Genomic DNA, 23244 nt, shown 5'->3' on the forward strand with positions numbered 1-23244 from the left:
ATAGTGATTAAGAGAATGATGAAGCCAGAGGTCTGTGGGCTCAGTTTCTGATGTCACCTATAATCAGAATCTGATGTTTGTTATTTAACCTACAGATCTCTGTTTCTCAGTCTGTTGAGTGATTTCTGTTTCTAAAAAATGTTTTGAAGATCAGTGAATAAAATTTAAGTACTAAGTCTAGGTTTAGCAAATGATGGCCTTTTAATACAAAAGCATAATCCTTTCTCCTGAGATCTATGGTTTCATAATATTTTTCCTGACGTATTCAACAAATATATTCCATATTAAAGGATTCATCAGGCCTTTGGGAAATAGTAATCTCCTTATTTATTATCTTAAGAAACAGTTAATCATAATTACACTAACTTAAAGTGATTTAGGTCCTGTGGTTAGGTAAAAGGTCCCTTATCCCAGAGATCCACTGAATTCCCTCAGGTCTATACAATCCAGTGAGATTTGGAGTTAGGTGAAATTCCAGGTCCTGTTCACTAAGAACACCTCCTAGCATCTGCTCTGTAAAGAATCTGGCTCTCTAGGTGCTTCTCAGCTTTTATTTGGGGTGAGTTAGGGTAGAGAGATACAGGATAAGAGAGGAGAGGGCTTCATTCAAACAGCTGCATTTATAGAATTACGAGATTCATAGAAAGGTAATGTCCATCTCTTCAAATTCTCTTAATAAAACTAAGCATGGGGAGGGGGAGGGGGAAGGAAAAAAGAAAAAAAAAAACTAAGCATGACAGACATAGACCTATACTTGCACAGAAGATGAAATGGACTCCTTCCTATAACTTAAGTAAACGTAATTATCTGTTAATTTGCTAAAGTATAGGGAGCATAAGATTATAGATTCTCCAAATAAGAATAAAGCTTTTCAAAAACTGGAGAGCCTTTGAAGTGAGACACAACTGTGAACAAGGAATAGTCAGTTTCCTCCCATTCAATAGTAGACACGGATCAATCATGTCAACTCTTGTGGGAGGATGAATATCTAGAAGTAAGGTATGAAAATTCATCTGTCTATTGATCTACTGAGCAAGGACAAGACATAACCAAGCTTTTCTCTCTAGTTCCATTACTGTCAAAACACTCCAGACCATTGTATTCTCTTGATCACATTAATCTTTGTTATTTCTGATGTAGTTAATCTTCCAGTGAATCAATATGTACATATAAGAAAGAAGATAGAATAGAAAGACTTCCAGACTATAACTCTCTGGGACATAAAAAATTTCTCCTTAATGGATTTACTGGAGCAGAATGCTGACATATCTTGGTCTACCACTTCCATAGTCAGAACTTAATTTCTGGGCTTAAGTGTAAAAAGACCAATATTTCTGAAAAAAAAAATTCAGAGTGTATGTTAATAGAGTATTTTGCTCATGGTTTTAAATATGATTATTTAAATATACCCATACATATTTTAATGCAATTATTTGAATATTGATATGTTATGCTAGAAGGAGACTTTACACAGTATTTAAAAATTAAAGAATCCCAATGTTCTTGGACTTCAGATTTACATAAATTTGGTCTATTATCTCTTGAAGTATATGTGAACACAAATATCTAGGTCTTTTATGAATGAATATATTAAATTTTAAATATTTTGGCATTCAACAAAGAAATGTGGAAATTCACTAGGGAATCTAGGTAATCAATATCTTCAAGACCTCAGATAAAGCAGGGGTTGAATTGAAATCTAAATTTCACTTAATTATTCTATGGCCCTATGCTTGGTGCCTTAGCTTAATTTTAAAACAAATAGTAAAGCAAAGTAGTAATAAAGACCTGCCAAAGAGCATAAACCCTTTTATTCTCCTTTGGGCAAAGATGGCAGGAACAATTCTCTTAACTCCAATATCTAGATATTGTGCACAAATTTTAATAATTATTATAATGCTATTGCATATGAAAGCAGCATAGAACTATAGTTAAGAACATGACTTTAGAGCCGAACAGATAGTGCAGCTATTTGTAATAGTCTATTAGTAAGTATTTTCTGATTCCAGTCTATGAACTGGGACCTGGTAATACCTAGCGATACTATAGTTTCTAGACTCAAGATAATTTAATCTCTTAAGGGAGACATGAGCCATAACAATAATATATGGATTAATATTCCACTGTTTGATAAGTTTTCTGTCACAAACAAATGTAAAAAAGACATGTAAAGACAATAGATGACTGGATCAAGAAGATGTGGTACATATATACCATGGAATATTACTCAGCGTTCAAAAAAGATAAACACATGCAATTTGCAGCAACATGGATGGTGCTGGAAGGGATCATGCTCAGCGAAATAAGCCAAAAAGAAAAAGGAAAATACCGGATGGTCTCACTCATAGCAGGAATCTAGAAAACTTAAATAAGGGATCAGGAAAATGAATAACTATAAGAAAGTGAAAATCAGAATCAACAAAAAACTATGAACCAGAGACACTTTTTGGGGGGTGGGGGCCGGGAGGGGAGGGATTGGGGTCAGAATGGGGCATGTGCAGTTGTATGGGGGAATATAAAAATAAAATTTATTATTAAAAAAAAAAGACACAATGAGAACACAGAAAGATCACCTGCAGACATCTGTTTGAAGTAATTCAGCAAAGCCTCATGCAGGAGATAAGTTTTGACATAGATACTGCAAGAAGAAAAATAGCTAGCAAAAGGAAATGAATAAAAGGAAGAAAGAGGAAAATTGAATTTAGAGAAGTATGTGAAAAAGTGCTGATTTTACAAAGCAGGATGTCATAATTTGGGAATGTTTAAAAGTCTGGTGTTACCTCACCCAGGACATAGCAAAGGTACTTGGTGAAAAGTCTGGAAAGAATGGTTCTTTTTTTATCTAAAATGCAATTTTGACTATGGAGACTTAAATGATTTATTAGAACCATCTCATCTATGGAATATGTACCAAAGTCTAGGTTTAATTACTTAAATTCTTACTCTGAATAAATTAATCTAAATTATGAACATGTATTAATCAACTTAAGCTTCCAAAAAACTAAACAACAACTTTTTTTTGACCCACTTTACAGGTGAGGAAATGAGAAAAATAATGATGGTATGCATAAACAATCAATCTTGTTATGAAGATAAATGCATTTAATAAAAGGGTATAAGAAGAGTCCATGACGGGAATAAAAATAATCAGATGGAAAGAAAGAAGCAAGTTATAGCATTACTAATGATAGTTAATAAATTTCAAAGTTTATTGAAGTTTATTTCTTGTGCACCAAATATCATAATACTTGTAAGTATCATGTAAATGATCAAAAAACTCCACGTTCAACTGATAAAATTTTCAAATAACTCCAGGGATACTACTAGTAATGTATAGCTAGTTTAAGCTGACCTATACTCTCCCCCAAATACTAGGTGATATAGGTCTAATTCCAGATTAGTGAGACAGTATACCAGACTTTATAATTTACGACAGAGTAGACAGTATTTTTAATCTTATTATAATTAAATTCAACAGATCCCCTTCTAATTAATGAACAGTATACATACTGTTAAAGGACTGAAAACAATGATAAAAAGAACCCTGTTATTGGTCTATACTGATTTCAAAATTATATTTCAATTGTTTCAAAGTAGGTATGGAAAGTATCCAGACAACACTGATTAAATTCAGGGAGTGAACATTGATTAGTTCTTAGTAATAAAAAAAAAAAAAAGAAAAACTAAGATGAAAGAAATTAGATAATGATTATTTTAAAGTATTATCTAATATAAAACAATAAAAATTATCAAGTATAAATGAAAAGGATAATTTTTAAAGCATTTGCTTAAAATTTTGTTTTGAGAAAAGTAACTTTTTTTCTTGTCAAGATAGTGCTTAATTATAAGGTCTAAACTTTTCTTGCAAAATTGAGTTGCCTTGAATGTTTCTTCTTCTGTCAAAGAGAGTCAGAACACCCAGATGAAAGCCTCCCTCCACCCTGAGCTTGCTTCCACGGTAGGGGAGAAATCTGACTTTAAAATTATGAAAAATATTAGTAGGCTATATTTCACTATGAATTTATCATTTGTAACAGGAGATACAGAGTTTGACATAAAGAAAATAGTGTGGACTTTTTAATCTTGCAGAATTATGTTAGAATTTTGGTATCTTAGCTACTCTTTTTGTGATGCCTTTATATTATCTGTAACACTCTGAGCTTCTATATCCTTACCTGTAAAATTGGACAAACAATATTTAGTTTGCATTATTTTTCTATTTAAAAGTGAACATATGCAATGACACCAGGACAATGTCTTTTTCGTCTTAAGATCAATATCACTTTCCTTCATATATAAATTATAGGAACTGAAATCACATTAATAGTGTACAAATCAAAAGAGCTAACAAGTGTGTAGCTCTCTGCAGTGACTAGTATACTCAGATATAAGTAATAAAAGATAAGAAGAGGCCCCACTGGGAAATGTACAGAAGTGTTAAGTGGTAAGGGCTAGGATTTTTGAAAACTGCTGTTATAATAAGTGGGTATATAAGCTGGGAATGTTTCACTGCAAAAGAGAACTTAGTGGAGGTGTGACTGTTCAATTTCAGATTTTATGAAGACCCCCCATGCAGAAGATGGGTGGGCCTGTAGAACTCTGCAGGAAAGATGGTGTTTTCTCACAGCTCCTGATGGCTGATTCTGTAACAGGACTAGAAAAACATGTAAGAGACTGGCTAAGACATGAGTACCCAGATCAGAAAATAGTCAGACATCAGCTAGTAAATTAATTTTGGGAATGACATTAAAAACGAATTTCTGTAGCAGACTTCTCCTTTCTCACCTGCTGCTCCCCTCAGCAGTGCATTTCAGTAGATCTGCCTGTTCTGTTCCCCACTCTGTTCCTGGTGCATCCTCTCACCCCTCACACCTCTGGCCTACACCCCAGTTCTTGTCTGCATAAATAAATAAAAATAAATATTTTTCAAAAAGAACAAATTTAGGCTAGATGAATTCTGATATCCTTTTCACTTATACTATCTGCTATTTATATAAAAACCTAACTTGGCCTTAAGATTAAAACAAATTGCGAATTCAAACAGTGATACTGAATTTTATTGTCCACGGAGGTTTATAAAGTTGGGGTTTCTCCTTTGTTTTGTTAAGAAATCCATGAGATTCGTGACTTGGTTTACAATCAGTTGTTTAAGTCTCCTTGTGTAGTTTTGGGCTAATGTTGCTAAGTTTGCTTTCACTCTAAAAATACAACCTTGGATATTTTCTGATGGGCTATTTCGGGGTCTTCCAGATTTCTTTCATTTGTTTCCAGATTTATTTGTGATGGTCTTGGCGGAAAACCTTGGTCTTAAAAAGGAGGATTTCATCAACAAAAGACAGAGGACATCACAATGGAACAAGAGAATAAATCTCAGACATCACCAAACACCTTCTTGCTGGTGGGAATCCCAGGACTGGAGCACCTGCATGTCTGGATCGGGATTCCCTTCTGCTCCATGTACGTGGTGGCCGTGGTAGGAAACGTGACCATCCTGGCGGTGGTGAGAGCAGAGCGCAGCCTGCACGAGCCCATGTTCCTCTTTCTGTGCATGCTGTCCGTCACGGACCTGGTGCTCTCCACGTCCACGCTACCCCGCATGCTCTGCCTCTTCTGGTTCGAAGCCCGTGACATCGCCTTTGAGGCCTGCCTGACCCAGATGTTCTTCATTCACAGCTTCACTGCCATGGAATCGGGTTTTTTCCTGGCCATGGCCATTGACCGTTACGTGGCCATCTGCCACCCACTGCGCCACACCACCATTCTCACTCACGCTCGCATTGCTAAAATGGGAGCTTCTGTGGTATTCCGGGGTGTGGCCTTCTTTTCTCCCCATCCCATCTTGCTCAAGCAGTTGCCCTACTGCAGGACTCGAATTATCGCCCACACCTACTGTGAGTTCATGGCTGTGGTTAAGCTGGCGTGTGTGGACACGGGTGCCACCAAGCGCTACAGTCTCAGCGTGGCCTCTGTCATTGGTTCCTGTGATGGTTTTCTCATTGCTGTGTCTTATGTCCTAATCCTCAGAGCAGTCTTTCGTCTTCCTTCGCGGGAAGCAAGCTTTAAAGCTCTAGGCACATGTGGCTCCCATGTGTGTGTCATCCTAGTTTTCTATTCCACAGCTGTTTTTACCTTCCTTACTCACCGCTTTGGCCACAATGTTGCCCCCCAAATTCATATCTTCATTGCCAATATGTACCTTCTGGTACCACCTTTTCTTAACCCGATTGTTTATGGTATTAGGACTAAGAAAATTCGAGAATATGTTCTTAGGTTTCTAAGGATAAAGGCTGATTGATTATAATGAAATTATTTGCAGGCATGGTATCAGAATAAGAAAGGGAAAGAATAAATATTTGACCCCTTTCTTCATGAAGAAACTAATTTTTCTACCACTGAAATGAATATTTTATCACATTTTAATGGAGAAGAATGACCCCCACATAGATGAAATTTCCCAGTTTTAACGAAATTGATAGGCATATCATTTATGTGCATTTGGAATTTAGGAAGTTTACTTAGAATTTGATGAATGGGAAAGGAAGCCCCTTCTGTTCTGTGCTGCTACTGATGTTCTATGGTGTAGCTTGGAAGTAGTAGTTTATTTTCAAATAGACAATGATTTAAAAAGGGAAGAAACCCATGAAAAACTAAAATAACTTTCATATGAAGTATCTGCAATTAAAAATATCAATTATATTGATAAAATTATCAATATTATGCAAAAGAGGCAATATAATAGGGTCGATATGCTCTGAATATATCAAATAACTATATGTTTACTCATAAGAATTGACATAGGACAAGTTGCCAGTCAGAAACATGGAGAAGTCATCATCACAAGTCCATTGATTTTTAAACCTTGTATTGCTCATAGACTATTTCCTGCCCACAAAGAATAACTTGTATCTGCTATTATTTTGTTACCTGAACTAACATGAGATCTCTTTATAACCTCATCATGGAGTAGCCTGAAAAATAAATTTAATTTTATACTTGATGTTACATACTTAGGCAAGCCCACTGAGTTAGATTCAAATATGCTGGTCTTTAGATGTTATATGTCCTTATTAAAGGAGGCTATTATAAATAACTTAAAGTTTGTAGTAATTATGCCACTGGTATAATGATATTGAAAATTAAATTATAAAAAAGAATATAAAAATTTCCACTGGAAAAAACCTGAACATGTCCTCCTGAACATGATCTTGGCTTAAACGAATAGAAATTATTTCAGAGGCAATTAATAAATACATGCTGATTCATCAAATTAGTGTTTTCTTTTTAGTGATTTAGACCTTGAGAAATATTATTTGTACCTTCCTTCTTTTCTTACTACTGTCCTTCTATTTAGTCTAGGACCATCTTAAAGGTGAATCTGTACCATTCCTATTTCTTAGGCTCATATATCATAGTTCAAGTTTTTATCATGTTACAGGAGGGCTACTTAGCTGTTTCCACTAACATTTTCAAAGCATTTGCTCTTAACTACTATGTTCAGTGCATGGAAAAGTAACACTGGATCTTAAACACTGGTGAGAAGAAACACAGATTTCTATAAGGATTCATAGCATTGTGTTAGGAGAAGCAACAAAAGCTTTATTAAAAGTGATATTTATTAATAGTGCCAAATAGCTAAGAGAAGAAAGTAATGTCATGAATGGGGATGTGGATTTTACAGAGAGAGAAAGAAAAGGCTGTATGAGCCTGTGTGGATTTTAAGATAGGAAAATGTGTCACAGATTCAAAAAACTCTTTTGCATTTACTTGGAAGTTTAGCTTCTGTTTTAACTTCTGATTATTTTTTTCTGAAATGTTGGCATAATCCCCTCCAGTTCTTTCCATGTTGCTGCAAGTGATGAGATTTTATATATATTTTTAATAACTGAATAGTAAGTATTCCATTATCTATATATACCACATATTCTTATCAACTCATCTGTCAATGAATATTTAGATTGTTTCCATAAGTTAGTTATTGTAAATAGGGCTTCAATGAACATAGGAGTGCATGCATCCCTTTGAATTAGTGATTTGGTATTGTTTGGGTAAATACCAATTAATGGAATTGCTATATGCCTATAGTAATAAAAGCAGTATGGTATTGGAATAAAAATAGATACACAGACCAATGGAACAGATGAAAACCTGAAAAAAAGCTCACATTTATATGGTCAGTTAATCTATGACAAAGGAGCCAAGAGTATACAACAGGGAAAGGAAAGTCACTTCAACAAAAGGTGCTGTGACTGGACAGTCACATGCAGAAAAATGACACTAGACCACTTTCTCATGCCATACACAAAAATTAACTCAAAATGTATAAGTTGATTGCAAAGTCAGAAACCATAAATAACATAGAAGAAAACATAAGCAAAGCACTCCACAACACTGGCTTCAAGATGTATTTGAGGACTTGACTTTAATGGCAAGAAAAACAAAGCAAAAATAAGTGAGTGGAACATAGAGCTTCCATATGATCCAGTAATTCCACTCCTAGGTATTTACCCAAAGGACACAGAAACATCAATTCCAAAGAGCACCCGCACCCCTATGTTTACAGCAGCACTGTTTACAATAGCTAAGCTTTGGAAACAGCCCAAATGCCCAAACATAGATGACTGGATCAAGAAAATGTGGTACATATACACCATGGAATATTACTCAGCATTCAAAAAAGATAAACACATGCAATTTGCAGCAACATAGATGGCGCTGGAAGGGCTCATGCTCAGCAAAATAAGCCAGAAAGAAAAAGAAAAATCCCGGATGGTCTCACTCATAGCAGGAACTAGAAAACTTAAATAAGGGACCAGGAAAATGAATAACTATAAGAAAGTGAAAATCAAAATCAACAAAAAACTATGAACCAGAGACACTCTATGGAGGGTGGGGGGCGGGGAGGGGAGGAATTGGAGTCAAAATAAGGGTGTTGCAATTGTATGGGGAATATAAAAATAAAATTTATTTAAAAAATATTCATGCATACCTGAAATTTATATAATGATATAATGCAAGGTTACTTCAATTTAAAAAATAAAAGGCTAAACTCAAAAGAAATGGAAAATAATAAAAAAAAAAGTTAGTGGGACTATGTTAAGTTAACACACTTCTGCACATTGAAGGAAACTATCACTAAAACAAAAACATACCCTACTGAATGGGGAACATTTTTCACATAATGCATCTGACAAGGAACTGATATTCTATATCTACAAAGAACTCACACAATTCAACAAAACAAAGAACCCAATCAAAAAAATGGATGGAAGAACTAAATAGACACATCTCCAAAGCAGACATGCAGATGGCAAACAGTACATGAAAAATGCTCAACACTACTTATTATAAGGGAAATGCAAGTTAAAAACCCCAATGAGATATCACTTCATCCCAGAGAGAACAGGCCATATCCAAAAAAACAAACAAACAAACAAAAAAAACCCAACAGAAACAACAAATGTTGAGGGTGTGGAGAAAAAAGAACCCTCATACACTGCTGATGGGAGAGTAGACAGGTCCAGCCCCTATGGAAAACAGTATGGAATTTCCTCAAAATATTAAAACTAAATCGTCTATTTCATCTACCGATTTCATTCCCAGGTATTTACCCAAAGAATACAAAAACACTAATTTGAAGGGAAATATGCATTCCTATGTACATTGCAGTCTTATTTGCAATAATTAAGTTATGAGAACAACCTAAATATTCATCAGCAGATGACTTGACAAAGAATATGTGGTATATATACACAATGGCACACTTAGTCTTCACTTATTAAAGAAAAGATGAATTCTTGCTATTTGCAACAATATGGAGAGAAACGGGGGATTATGCCAAGTGAAATAAGTCAGAAGGAAGAACCAATACAAATGATTTCACTCATATGTGGGATATAGAGGAAAGAATTCATAAAATTCAGTTACCAGAAATGCACTGACAAAAATAAACCAAAATAAATCCTACAAATAAGACTGCTGGGGGCAGGGAGGTCTGAGGTGGGGACAAAGTGGGGAGGGGGAACAATGGTCTAGGGCAAAGGACTATGGGTGTTTGGATGTTGAGGGTGGTGTGGTAACATACATCTGAGAAAACTATGTGTGAACCTATTCTCCTAAATCATGTACAATGTTATAAAACAATGTTTCCTCAACAAAGAAAAACAGAAGTCCTCCTAAACACCAGCTCTCGTCCATAGATACTATCCTCAATGACCAGTGATTGGCTCTAGGATTTGTTCCCCAGAATGTACAAGCTATACAAAACACTTTGCCAGAGAGCCTCTAGGGACCCAGGAGATCCAGGATAAAGTGGCACAAATCTGCCTCCAGCTTACACACACCATCTATTCTGGACATCAGCAAATCTTCCTTCTCAAGTGGTCCCAGTCCACTGTGACTACACTCAAAACCATCTGCAGGTATTTCTCTATGAAAAAGAAGAAAAGGAGGGAGAGGTAAAGAGTAGAAAATCCTGGGATAAAAAAATTACGTAAGAAAAAGAGTCTCAACTCTTTTCCTATAAATACCACTGCCACCAGTACTTGTAAGGCTATGGATAAAATCTACGCTCTTTAGAATGCTCAGTGTCATTCCATAAGAGTAATAAGTATCTTTCCAATCTTTATACTTAAATTGGTGGTGTCTTTACTTATAACTAATGTTGATATAGTTGTTCCTAACATTTGTTCCTGATGCCTCAGTCAAAACATTATCATGTTGCTTAGATCTCTAATAATGGTCTAATATTATGACTGCATGGAGAATTTTTCTCCTGAGTACTGTTGACAATTATTCAGTTTCTCTCAGAAACTGAACCAGTAACAGTGGGCTCCTGGTTTCATAGGGCTGTCTTCTCTGTTTGCGTTTGTGAAAAGTTCCTTTCCCCTACTGAACTAATTGTAACTTTCAAATATTTCAGCATCATGCATTTGGCTGTATCTAACAACATGAAATCTCTTTTTTTCCCCCTCGAGCACATAATGAATCTTTGTGGGGAAAATATTATCAATGCCATCAAATAGCCATTTGTATGGTATCAACTCAAGACTATTCATTATCCCATTAACAGTTCTGTACAAGAAACAAACAAGGCAAAAAAAAAATCACATAATTATTTGCATGACTCACTTAAACTTTGAACTCCATAGAAATAGAAGAAAATTTGCACTGGTAGGGCACCAAAGGATTCAGGAGTATTGCCTATTTTATACAACGTTGGAATTTAATAATCTGAACTGCAGGTTTTGCAAAGTAAGTTTCGTCACACTTTAAAATGAGGAAATGAGGCTCAAAGTCTTTAACAACTTAGTCAAATCAAATCAAGTATGTGGCAGGGTTGAAGCTGCATACCAGACATGTGCTATCTCAAAGACCTTGCTCTTTTCACTATATCAGGTTACCTTCAGGAGATCTGTCTTGTCATTCAGCTATGACTTTTTACCAAATACAGTAGATTTTATCCCTGAGACTGCTTCTCCCTCTTGCAGACATAAAAATCTGGGCTTATCTCCCTCCTTACCTCAAATAGCTGAAGTATTCATTTGATTTTACAATTATGATCATCCTGATCATGCCCATAAACCACTATAATGCCCAGCATTTTAGATGCAGAGGATGCAGAGATTTTAAAATGTCTCTTTTTTTTTTTTCTCCCTAGGAATCAGATCTCAAGGAGCTTAGTTTAGGGATGTCCTCTTGCAACAGCTCCATTCCTCAGCCTTTGATATTTGTTCTGGCTGGAATTCCTGGCTTGGAATCTTTCCATGGCTGGTTTTCTTTGCCTTTTTTCTTGGCATTTGTCATTACAGTCATTGGCAATGTCACCATCTTATGTATCATCCGCGTGGAAAAAAGTCTTCATGAACCTATGTTTCTTCTCCTGGCCATGTTATCTGTTGTTGACCTGTCCCTGGTCAGTGTCACAGTGCCCCGCATGCTGGCTATCTTCTGGATGAATGCCAAAGAGATCAGCTTTAATGCCTGCCTCACACAGATGTTTTTCATCCCTTCCTTTTATGTCATGGAGTCTGGAATCCTCCTGGCCATGGCTTTTGATAGATTTGTAGCTATCTGGTACCCTCTGAGATACACAACCATCCTCGCTAACAACATGCTGGTGAAGATGGGACTGGCTATCCTGGCGAGGGCAGTGGCAATCCTGACCCCAGCTCCCATCCTGACAAGAAGCCTGGAAAGTTTCCGAACTCAAGTCATTGCTTACTCCTACTGTGCCTTCATGGCAGTGGTGCAGATAGCCTGTGGTGACATCTCTGAGCACATTGTCTATGGTCTCATAGTTATTGTATTGTCTGTGGGCTTTGATTTGTTTTTTATCATTTTGTCCTATGGGCTGATCCTTCATGCTGTCTTTCGGATACCCTCTTGGGAGGCACGAGCCAAAGCTCTCAGCACGTGTGGCTCTCATATTTGTGTCATTGCTCTCTTTTATTCTCCTGTTGTCTTCTCTGTCCTGGCACAGATCTTAGGCTACCAGCTGGCTCCCCATTTGCAGATCATCATTGATAATCTCTACTTCCTGGTGCCTCCCATGGTCAACCCCTTGATTTATGCAGCACGGACCAAGCAAATGCGGGAGTGGGTGTTTCGGCTCCTCCACTGTCGTATATGCTAAGGTAGCTGTCTGAGGTGGACAGGACACATACCAATATAGAGTTAGAAATCATGTCAGGTTGGAGGTGGAGCTAAGTCTTGTCAGATTAGAGGCTTTTGGGGGAAGAAATAACCAAGGAAAGAGAATGTATCATTCAGCCTGGGGATATAACTAGAGCATGTTCTATCTGTCAGGATTTGTTATGAAACCCTCATGACCACAACCTCCCCCAAATGCTTATTATACAAGTAATGAAATAGTAAAATTTTATTAATTTTATTTATCTGAAAGCATCACATAGTATAAATTGGAGGTAATTTTTTTCAAGTATGGTAATGATTTTAGACATATATTCTTGGGATGCATATGACAACATCCTAGAGTATAAGGAGTGACAACTATTATTAACCTGGACATCTTTTCTTTCACCTGACATTGCCTCAGAGAAGGGGATCCTGCCAGTAGAGAGGAATGTGGTCTGGCTACCCATAGGTAATGTTCAGCTCCTGCCAGAGCTGACTCTTCTTTGAATTTCTGGGAGTCAGCAGTCAGCACCAGCTCAGGCTGGGACTGGCATGAGCTGGTGGCAGCAAATAAACATATAATAATGTGGGGGATCCATTAGAGAGATACAGTATGTGACACTTTGAAACCCATGCTTGACAACTATTTTATGTGTTCATAACTGTTCACATATCAAATGCCCAAGTAAGATCAATTAGAAAATCCCATTTGAAGTAGCTATCAAAACAATAATTGCATTTTGTATTACACATTTTTATGGCTGTCCTCATTGTTATTATTATATGTGCTGCCGAAGCAAACACCTGTCCTCATTGTTATTGCAAATAATTTTAACAGCGGTAACAACTTTCTTTTAAGCTTTGTTATTTTGTTCTATGCATTTTAAACTCTTATGTTCATACAACATTCTGTTAAGATGTATTACTATCCAAATTAATATGATGAGGACAATTAGTTTAGATAATTAAGATATTTTTGCTTATTTTTTACATGCACAACTGATAGTAGAGTCAAAAGTCAGGGCTTGGTTTCGGTTATAAGCAGAACATAGAGAAACCAAACAAAATGTCAGGAAAGAAGACAAAACTTGCAAGCTTCCCATAGATCTAAGGCACATGGCAGGGGAAGAGGAGGGAGAGGGGTTAGAACAGGGGAGGGAAGAGCACAGCGACTATGGTGATGGATCACTATGCTATGGTGGTGGCAGAACTACAGGGATTACCTGGGAGGGGAGAAATCGAATACAGCCCCCAAATTAACAAAGATATAATAATAAAATACTTTTTTTAAGTCAGCTCTGGATGACAATAGCCATGTTTTTTTATCTTCTTTCAAAACTTTTCCTTGATAAAATTTATTGAAGACACATTATTTTCATATTTCAGAGTCTTTCATACTACATGTACCATATAGGTATTGAGTTAAAATAAAATAAATACATTTCTAAATGGTTGAACACATGAAGCAATCTTGTGTCCTCTTTGTGTTTAGGTCAGATAGTTGCAGGAGAATTGAACATACCTTCTTCCAAGGGCTTCTACTCTTGTTTGAAGAGTGGGATAGTCCACTAGGGCACAGCTACATTTTATTCTTTGAAAATCTAATGCCTTTGGTTTATTCTTTGTGTAACTTTCTACTAAAATGATCTAGGGACTCCCCAGTGGTGCAGTGGGTTGAGCACAGTGTTGTGAAGCTGTCAGCAGCGTCTGTAGCACAGGTTCGATTACCGGCCAGCCAGGGAAATACCCACACGGTGCAGCAGACCTCTCCTGTCTCGCCCGCTACTCCCCTCAGCAGTGCTTTCAGTCTGTCTGCCTGTTCTGTTTTCCATTTTGCCTCTGGTGAATCCTCTCACCCTCATGCAGCTCTGGCCTGTACCCCAGCTCTCGTATAAATAAATAAAATCTTTTTAAAAATAAAATAAAATGATCTAAATAAAATTCTAATCCTACAAAATATTCTTATTAGTTAAATTATTGTAGTCTGAGAAAGGAACTGCATCCAATAAGTCTTAGTATTTCTGGTGAAGACAAGCAGGATTATAAAAAAGAAAATGATTTGTAGCACTATGTTGCCTGCCTGGGAAACCAAGAATGGTTTCCTACCACCTGTAGTAGAAAAGACAGCAGCAAAATTCAACTTTCAAGTGGACCAGGTAATCTACAAATTCTCCATATACTGGAAAGCTGGTTTTCCAGTTGTTCTTCTATGCACTTTAATTTAGAATTCTTACACAGCTTATACTAGTTGGCATCTGGTGCCAATGTCTTATTTCTTGTAAAAGGTTTATTTCCTAGAGTGTTGGGTATCTTTCCCTGGAATACAGTCTATGGTTCACCCTACTGTGTTTCATTGTGAGATTATAAAGGAACATGAAATAATGTGACTACTCTAACCTACCTATTTTTTGCATATGTCTGATTTTTTTTCTTTTTAGCTATATTTCTTTAAAATCTGTCCACCTGAACACAGTTTGATCAATAAGTTATCTGTAGATAGTCCCTGTTCATGCTAATGGATTCCCATGACTCTATCAAAACACTTCCATAACTCGGGGCATAGTCCATCCACGAGAGGAACATGTAAGAAGTATTGGGAAGGTGAGTTACTATCTAACAATAAGAAATGAATATACCTGGATAAACACTCATATTTCTAACTCTTCATTAAAGCAATTTGGAGATGTGTTTCTTACATTTTTTTCCCAAGTACCCTTAGCAGAAATTACATTTCATCCAAGCACCACTAGCTCTGACAATGCACAGTATCAGTACAATATTTTGCTGAGTACAATATTTTGGATTTTTTCCTTTCATTGTCTAATGTTATCTCCATTTAAAAATAAATTAAATTTATAAAAAGAAAATAGCAATGCTAGTCAATGGCAACTATGAAAAGTTTAATCATTCACTTACCTAATAAAAGGACAATTTCTGTTCATTTAAATAAAATTGTGACTGTGTATCAGATATGTATCAGATAACTGTGATATTAATACATAATTTCCTACTGAAGAATCATTTGTGTATTTTTATCGTTGGTAAAGGCAAAGATAAGCAAGTTTTTCATAAAACAAGTGTTCAAGGAATTTATTTTTTTTTAAGATTTATTTATTCATGCATACAAGAACAGGGGTACAGGCCAGATGCGCGAGATGGTGAGAGGATTCATCTGAGACGGAGTGGGAACAGAACAGGCAAACTGAGGAAATACACTGCTGAGGGGAGCAGTGGCAAGACAGGAGAGGTCTTCTGCACCATGTGGGACCCTTGTCGGCTGGCCGGGAATCGAACCAGCGCTGCAGAGTCTGCGGACAGCTTCACAGCACAGTGCTCAACCGCCTGCGCCACCAAGGGAGGCCCTGTTCAAGGAATTTAAATTCACATACCCAGCCTATACTTTCTCATATCTACATGAGTTCTAGTGATAATGCTTTAAAACCTTGCAGTCAAGGTGAATATGATTTCGTTTCTTAAGTAAACTCTATTACTTATATTTGCCCTGAGTTTGAATATGTGGTCTTCTTGATCCCTTCTAAAATACACACTAGTTTCTTGGAGTTTTTTTTTTTTTTACCTCAACATGGACTAAAATACATTAAATTACACTTGTTCAATATTTTTATTTCAACAATATACCATGAACTTTTGAAACCACAGAATACATCTTCTCACTGTTACATATTCAAAGGATAAACTGCCTCCAGGTATGTGGAAAGACACAATAAGTATATAAACAAAGAGGAAAGGAAAAAGCAGAAAAGATGATGGCAGAAAGGATGCAAAAATAAAAGATAATAGAAGAAAGGAAAAGAGAGATGGAGCAATGATAATAATTTATTGTATGTGTATATGTGTGTATAATATATATATGTAATACACACAGACACACCCACATATACTTATTTTTAAAGATTTATTTATTTATACAAGAACCAGGGTACAGGTCAGACGTGGGGGAGGGTGAGAGGATTCACCAGAGACAAAACGGGGAACAGAACAGGACGACTGATGAAATACACTGCTGAGGGGAGCAGCTGGCGAGATAGGAGAGGTCTGCCACGCCATGTGGGACCCTCGCTGGCCAGCTGGGACTGAACCGGCGCTGCAGAGGCTGTGGACAGCTTCACAGTGCAGCACTCAACCACCTGCGCCACCAGGGAAGGCCCCCACATACACTTTTGACCAATGTTTAGCTCATGTTCGATTGCTCATATTTTGGAAATATAATTTTTAGGGAAATCATAATATCAAAATCTCACCAAAATAGAGTATAAAATATTTCTTCTTTAAACATGTATATATATATATATATATATATATATTCCTATATGGCATTATTTTGGGGTCACTCCTGGGTTTCAGGCTGCAGAACACAAATTTGAGCAACCCTCCTACGGATCTCTTTTGTCTTCACACCATAGACTATTGGGTTAAGGGCAGGGGGTACCAGCAGGTAGATGGTAGACAAGAGGATATGGGTATAAGGTGACACGTGACCAAAGCGGTGGCTGAAGAAGGAAAAAAAGGCAAGGATATAAAACTCCATAAAGACAACAACGTGGGCAGTGCACGTGTTGAATGCTTTGAGTCGAGCCTCCTTCTGGGGAAGACGGAAAACAGTCTGAAAAATCAGAAAGTAGGAGATGAAGATAAAGATCATGTCAAAACCTAGAATAGCAAAGGCCACAAAGAGCCCAAATGATTTGTTAACACGGACATCTTCTGCAACCAGCTTGACCACAGCCATGTGTTCACAATAAGAATGAACAATAACCACAGAGTGGAAAAGATGCAATCGTTTGAGTAGAATGGGTAAAATCCCAACAAGCACTGTTGCCCGGATTGCCACCATCAGTATCATCTGAACTAGAAAGAAAGATGTGAGGATGGATGTGTGTCGTAAAGGATTACAGATGGCAATGTAGCGATCGTAGGCCATGGCCAGCAGGATGCCAGATTCCATACCCTGCAGCGCGTGGATGAAGAAGAGTTGTGCTAAGCAAGCATCAAATGCCATGGAACAGGAGTCAAACCAGAAGATGGCCAACATTTTGGGAGCAATGGCCAGGCAGAGACCTAGGTCAGTCACAGCCAAGACAGCCAGGAATATGTACATGGGTTGGTGAAGACTGCGCTCTGTAGGGATGATGATTAGCAAGAAGATGTTTCCCATTAGCGCCACCAAGAACACAGCACAGAATGGAAACCCAATCCAAAACTGCACATGCTCTAGTCCAGGGATTCCAATCAAGATCACTGTTTTGGGGTTCAGATATGACATGTTGGTGGATTCCATCAGACTGGTAAATCTTTTCTCACCACTGATTCTGATACCGCTTGATATATATATATATATATATATATATATATATATATATATGAATAGGAAGGAAGAAGTGAATTCTAGAGCATAAGAATCCTTGATGGAGAATGTGTCAAGTGTCCTTGAATCTTTTGGAATCAATTTAAGTAAGCATCTGAGTAGAATCCTTTGATATCTTTTCCCAAAGCCACTGCAGGTATTTGTGGATTAGGAAAATGATCCAGTGTTTATCAACTAGGAATTGTGGCAATGGAAATTATGATCTAAGTTCATTGATCTTGCTGATCTTTAGAATGTTCTGAAATGGTATCACACATGATATGATTATATATTTGTCTATATCCAATTCCAAACTTCAGACACATTTCAGGTTAGGTGAAATTCCTCTGTGACACTTGAAATTAGAGTCTAGAGCTTCAATCCTATAACCTTGTTAATTTGTTCAAAGATCAGATTTACCAGATAGTGTTGTCTTTTCCCTGTCTTCTCATTTTCCCTGGTTCAGGAAGCAAAACACCTCTACGCAAATCTTAGGAATTGATTCTCAAAAGAAGTTGTGAGTATGTTTGTTCTTTCAAAAAATATTGGTTGACTTGTCTGTGAGCTGGCCATTTTGCAGATTCTTGGAAGTGATGTGGAGGTTATATTCTTTATTAGCAGTTGTAGAGCACATTCCACTCACTGATATAATTCTCAAGCAGTAGCTCTCAAAGTAGATGTGTAAGCAGAAGGGGGGTAGGAAGAGATATAAGTATCACAGATCTTAGAGGAGACAAAGTTGAGAAAATAGAATGTCAATGAATATAAAGGCACCACAAATTAAGATAAGAAAGTAAAAAAACAAAAACTGGCCTACTATATAACTTCTGTAGCGTAAATGTTTTGATGAACCCACATGGTGCAGCAAACCTCTCCTGTCTCGCCCACTGCTCCCCTCAGCAGTGTATTTCATCAGTCTGCCTATTCTGTTCCCCACTCTGTCTCTGGTGGATCCTCTCACACTCCCATGCATCTGGCCTGTACCCTGATTCTTATATAAATAAATAAATCTTTAAAAAAATTAAAATTAAAAAAATAAAATGGGTATAAAATAACCCAAAATGACCTAGGTAAGTATTTATAATTTGCCTGATAATATAAAGATAAAAGTAAAATTTAGCTTTCATCTCACTATTATAGGTGATAATGATTAGTTATCATAACTTTTCTTCTATATAGTGTTAGCATACCATGAATACTATATATGTGCTCATATACATATGTAATTTCATTGCATTATATATTATCGTTATAATATATTATATACCTATATACTAAATCTATAGCTGTATCATTTTCTGTATATTATGGTATTTTGACATCTTAAAAAACCTTTCTGGATGGGGAGAGATTGCTCTTTTCTGGCTCAGTTAGCCAATTCTTAGAGATAGCTCCAGCTAATAGCATGTTTTTGATATTTAAATTAATGAATACAGAGTCATGCCTTTGCTCCGTGCACTCCAGACAATATCCCTCTGCTTTAATCATTCCAAGGCCAGATGCTAGACAACTAGAAATCTGCTCTCCAGCACATAGTCAACCAAAATTAATCTAACTATTCAAGCTTAAACTATTCAACCTTCCTAGCTTTGCCTTTCCAAGAAAACGCAAGTCAAAACCTTAGTTTAAGCACAGATGCCCATTAATCCTTACTCCTCCATCGCCTTCTGTCTTCTGCCTCCAGACACACTCTGGTGTGTCCATTTGGCTCTGTAAGGTCTACTGTGCTTCCTATCACTAAGGCCTCTTATTATAATAAACTTTATTTCCTGACCTCTCCTTGGTGTCCTCCTGTGGCTGCACCTGAGACCTCATAAAAAAATAAAAAAACAGTACCTAGAATTGTAGGCTAGGAATTTAGAAACACATGTCAATAGTAGAAACACATGGTTCTACTATTTATCTCAAATGGAATCTTGTCTAAGTTCCATCAGATAAATGGGACTAATGTCACTAAACTTACTGACTTATTAAGAGGGTTAAGTAAGTTTATAGCGGGAAAATTTAGTACACAATATAGATGAAATTAAACACTCCATGTTTGGTAGGTAGTGCTTGTCAGAAACTGTAGAAATGTCTATGAAAACAGAAATCCTTTACTGCCTTCTTGAGAAAGTGTAAATAAGCTAAAATACAGAAATGAGGAAAATTTCTGAAGAAATAATTGATTTAAATTATGTGGTAGCTTGGCTTATCATGTGCCTCAACTATTCTATGTCTTTGCCTTGATCATTCTTCACTTTGACTATTCTGTGCCTCTCAGTGTGCAGAAACAGGGAAAGCTGATAAGGAAACTCTCAGGGCAAAAGTCCTGGTGTGAGGATCTACACATGCTGAAAACTGCATGTGCAGAAACAGCAATAGGTGTTATGGCTAGAGTAGCATAAACACAGACTTTCCTTGACTTTCTCCTTCTTTCCCAATCTTGGCTGGGGCCAGCTGATTTTCATCCCCCAGCACACTTGTGCATTCCCCATTTGCCTGCTTGCTTCTTTGATCATTTTTATTTTTTGTCTTATTCTAAATAAAAACTAGACTTACCTTGGATCTGGGCTGTACCTTCATGTTGTCTCTCTACGCTTCTCATTGTTCTGCACATGGACTCTGAGTAATCCTTTTTCATCCCGCCACCACAAGTCATAACAAATCAAAATTCCATGTGACAATAAATCTTCAGAAGTCAAATAACCTTCCTTAACTTGATCCACAATATTGGAAATTCATGTAAAAAGATGAAGTGGTTGTGTCACAATAGAAAAATGACTTTAATAAATAATATATAAAATAATAAATCTCACTTATATAATGGATTTGGTCATGTCACCTGAGAAATAGAGATCTTCCTTTAAAGTCTTAACAGGTAAGTGGGGAAAAATAGGAAAACAGCACTTAAAACACTTCAGATTAAAAATACCTTCTAAGAAAGCAAAGGCATGAGTTTGATACAAATTGTCTTTTTATGATAATCAGATCAAAAAAATGTTTATTCTGTGTCTCTGAGTAAAAGAGAAGGAAAAGGGAATAAGAAGATATCTCAAATGGAAGTAGGCTAGAGTGAATAACAAGAGAAAAAAGGCAAGAATGAATATCCCAGATAAAGAAAACTGTATTGGGCCTACCCTGGTGGTGCAGCGGTTGAGCTCTGGGCTGCGAAGCTGCCCACAGCCTCTGCAGCACAGGTTCAATCCCTGGCCCCTGGGCAGGGTCCCACATGGCGCGCAGACCTCTCCTGCCGCACCCGCTGCTCCCCTCAGCAGTGCGTTTCGTCAGTCTCTCTGCTCTGTTCCCTGCTCTGGCTCTGTGAATTCTCTCACCCTCCCGCGCTTCTGACTGTACCCAGTGCTTGTATAAATTAAAAAAAAAAAAGAAAAGAAAAGAAAACAGTATTTCAGGGGGTAGGGTATGATTTATAGTTACTGTAGCAATAAGACTAGATACCAAAGCTATGCAAGAAAACAAGATGTTTCTATCTTAGACCTTCTCTCGACATCTTACAAATTCCCCAGTCCAGACACCCCCTGTAGGGACAGGAAGACCACTGAGGAGGTTTTCTGATCCAACAGACCGGATAAAGGAGGAGTCAGAGTCCTCAGTGGCTTTTGCAGGCTTTTATTGGGGTTTACCAGGCATATGGCAGGCAGGGGTGCTGGGGGGCCGGGAGGCTGGCAGTCCTCCCAGCCCCCAGCAAATCCTCACTCTATCTGGGCTCTCTGGCGCTCTCTCTGCTTCTCGGCTTCTCTTTCGGCTTCTGCTGGCATCCCCATGATGCCGCCCTTAAAAGCCCAGTCTCAGCCCAGGTGAATCCATCTACCCATGCCCACACCCTATTCCAGGTGGCCGCCATCAGGCATGCACTCAGGACCGCAAGGATCCATCATCTATCCTGATGGCGGGAGGGCAGAAAAGCCTGACATTTTTCCTTACCCTACACCCCCACACTCCCATTCCCACACACACATGCCTTTACAAACCACATCTTCTCTTCTTAGTTTTAATAAACCAGGCAATATTAGAATTACTTTGCAGGTAAATATCAAAAGAAGAACTTGAAAACCTGATTTTCATCTGATCCTGCCACTAATTAACTAAGATGTGTCAGTAGAGCTTTCTCCACATATAATTAAGAAAGTAATTTCCACATCTCTTTCATCTCTAAGAAAAATGAATCTAGCCCATCTCTCACTGATAAATAAATGGAAGTAGGGAAAATAAAAGGAAGCACACCAGATAAGCATTTGTTACTGAAATAAACTGATTTACTATCCTTCCCACTTCCTCTTAAAATTTGCTATAATTAGTAAGACCTAGCCAAGCACAGGCCCCAGTTAATGAGGAAGAAACTCACCTGGAAAAACAATAACTGTCTAGAATGTAAGATCAGTGAACAGAACCACTCTTTTCTGCCAAGCTTTGGATTTGGACAGGTATTAATAGCAGAGTCTTTCGTCACCTGCCTTAGCTATTGCTTTCCTTGACCTGAGATTCTATTACTACTTGAGATCCCAGGGCAATTTTCAGACCTGGCCCCAAGAGATCATTACACTTCTGAAATTTGGCTGTTTTGAATTAGATTTGCATGTGGGAACACAGCCAAAGTGCTCAGTTACCTGCTGAGAAAGTATTTCCAGAAAATAGCAACCAGAAAATTTCAAAATATGGGTCAATTTCAGAACATGGTAAATCTGAGATCATTAGGAGTATGAGAAAGAAAATTTGATAAACGGAACATTTGTAGACTGAAAAGATGGAGAATACTAATTTATTTTTCTTTATGGTCTATGGCCTGATTTGTAATGAATATACTACTGCAGATGAAACTCATTGCTATAAGAATTTCTACTAATCTACCACCACTATAAAAATCATTTGAAGCCATATAGTACTTTGTAGTTTCAGAAAACATAAACAAAATTGTGGAGGGGGTCATTTGGACTGTGGTAGAAGTCAGTGGGTGCCTAGGTAGTTGGCATGGTATGGTAACATAGATCTGACCCTATGTCTCTGAATAATATACAGTATTGTATACCAACATTATCCCAATAAACAATAATACAATTAAAAATACATACAACTCAAGAGCAAAGGAAAGTTTTTTAAAATGGGGCAAAACTTGAAAGGACATTTTTCCAGTGAAGACTTACAAAAGTGTGCAGGTTTATGAAGAGATACTCAACACCACTAATCATTGGGAAACACAAATCAAAACCACAATGTGTTATCAACTTATACCTGTTAGAATCTATTTT

At 37.2% G+C, this 23244-nt stretch overlaps 2 protein-coding genes and 1 pseudogene across 3 annotated transcripts; 2 read left to right on the forward strand and 1 right to left on the reverse strand.

Annotated features, from left to right (window-relative positions):
* Positions 1–5350: 5350 nt before the first annotated feature.
* LOC311179832 (olfactory receptor 52D1-like) lies at positions 5351–6295 on the forward strand (the record flags this gene model as incomplete). The annotated part of the gene is made up of 1 exon (XM_084247388.1): positions 5351–6295. The coding sequence occupies one exon, from the start codon at positions 5351–5353 to the stop codon at positions 6293–6295; it is 945 nt and encodes a 314-aa protein (XP_084103514.1).
* Positions 6296–11686: 5391 nt separating this feature from the next.
* LOC311179903 (olfactory receptor 52K1-like) lies at positions 11687–12631 on the forward strand (the record flags this gene model as incomplete). Its single annotated transcript, XM_084247516.1, has 1 exon — positions 11687–12631. One exon carries the CDS (start codon positions 11687–11689, stop codon positions 12629–12631), a length of 945 nt encoding a protein of 314 aa, XP_084103642.1.
* A 4435-nt stretch (positions 12632–17066) lies between these two features.
* Positions 17067–17932, reverse strand: LOC311182642 (olfactory receptor 52A1-like; annotated as a pseudogene). The gene has a single exon. The product of its transcript is annotated as an olfactory receptor 52A1-like (transcript).
* Between the last annotated feature and the right edge of the window lie 5312 nt (positions 17933–23244).

Source organism: Talpa europaea (genome assembly GCF_964194135.1).
Source record: "Talpa europaea genome assembly, chromosome: 1".
Lineage (NCBI taxonomy): Eukaryota > Metazoa > Chordata > Mammalia > Eulipotyphla > Talpidae > Talpa > Talpa europaea.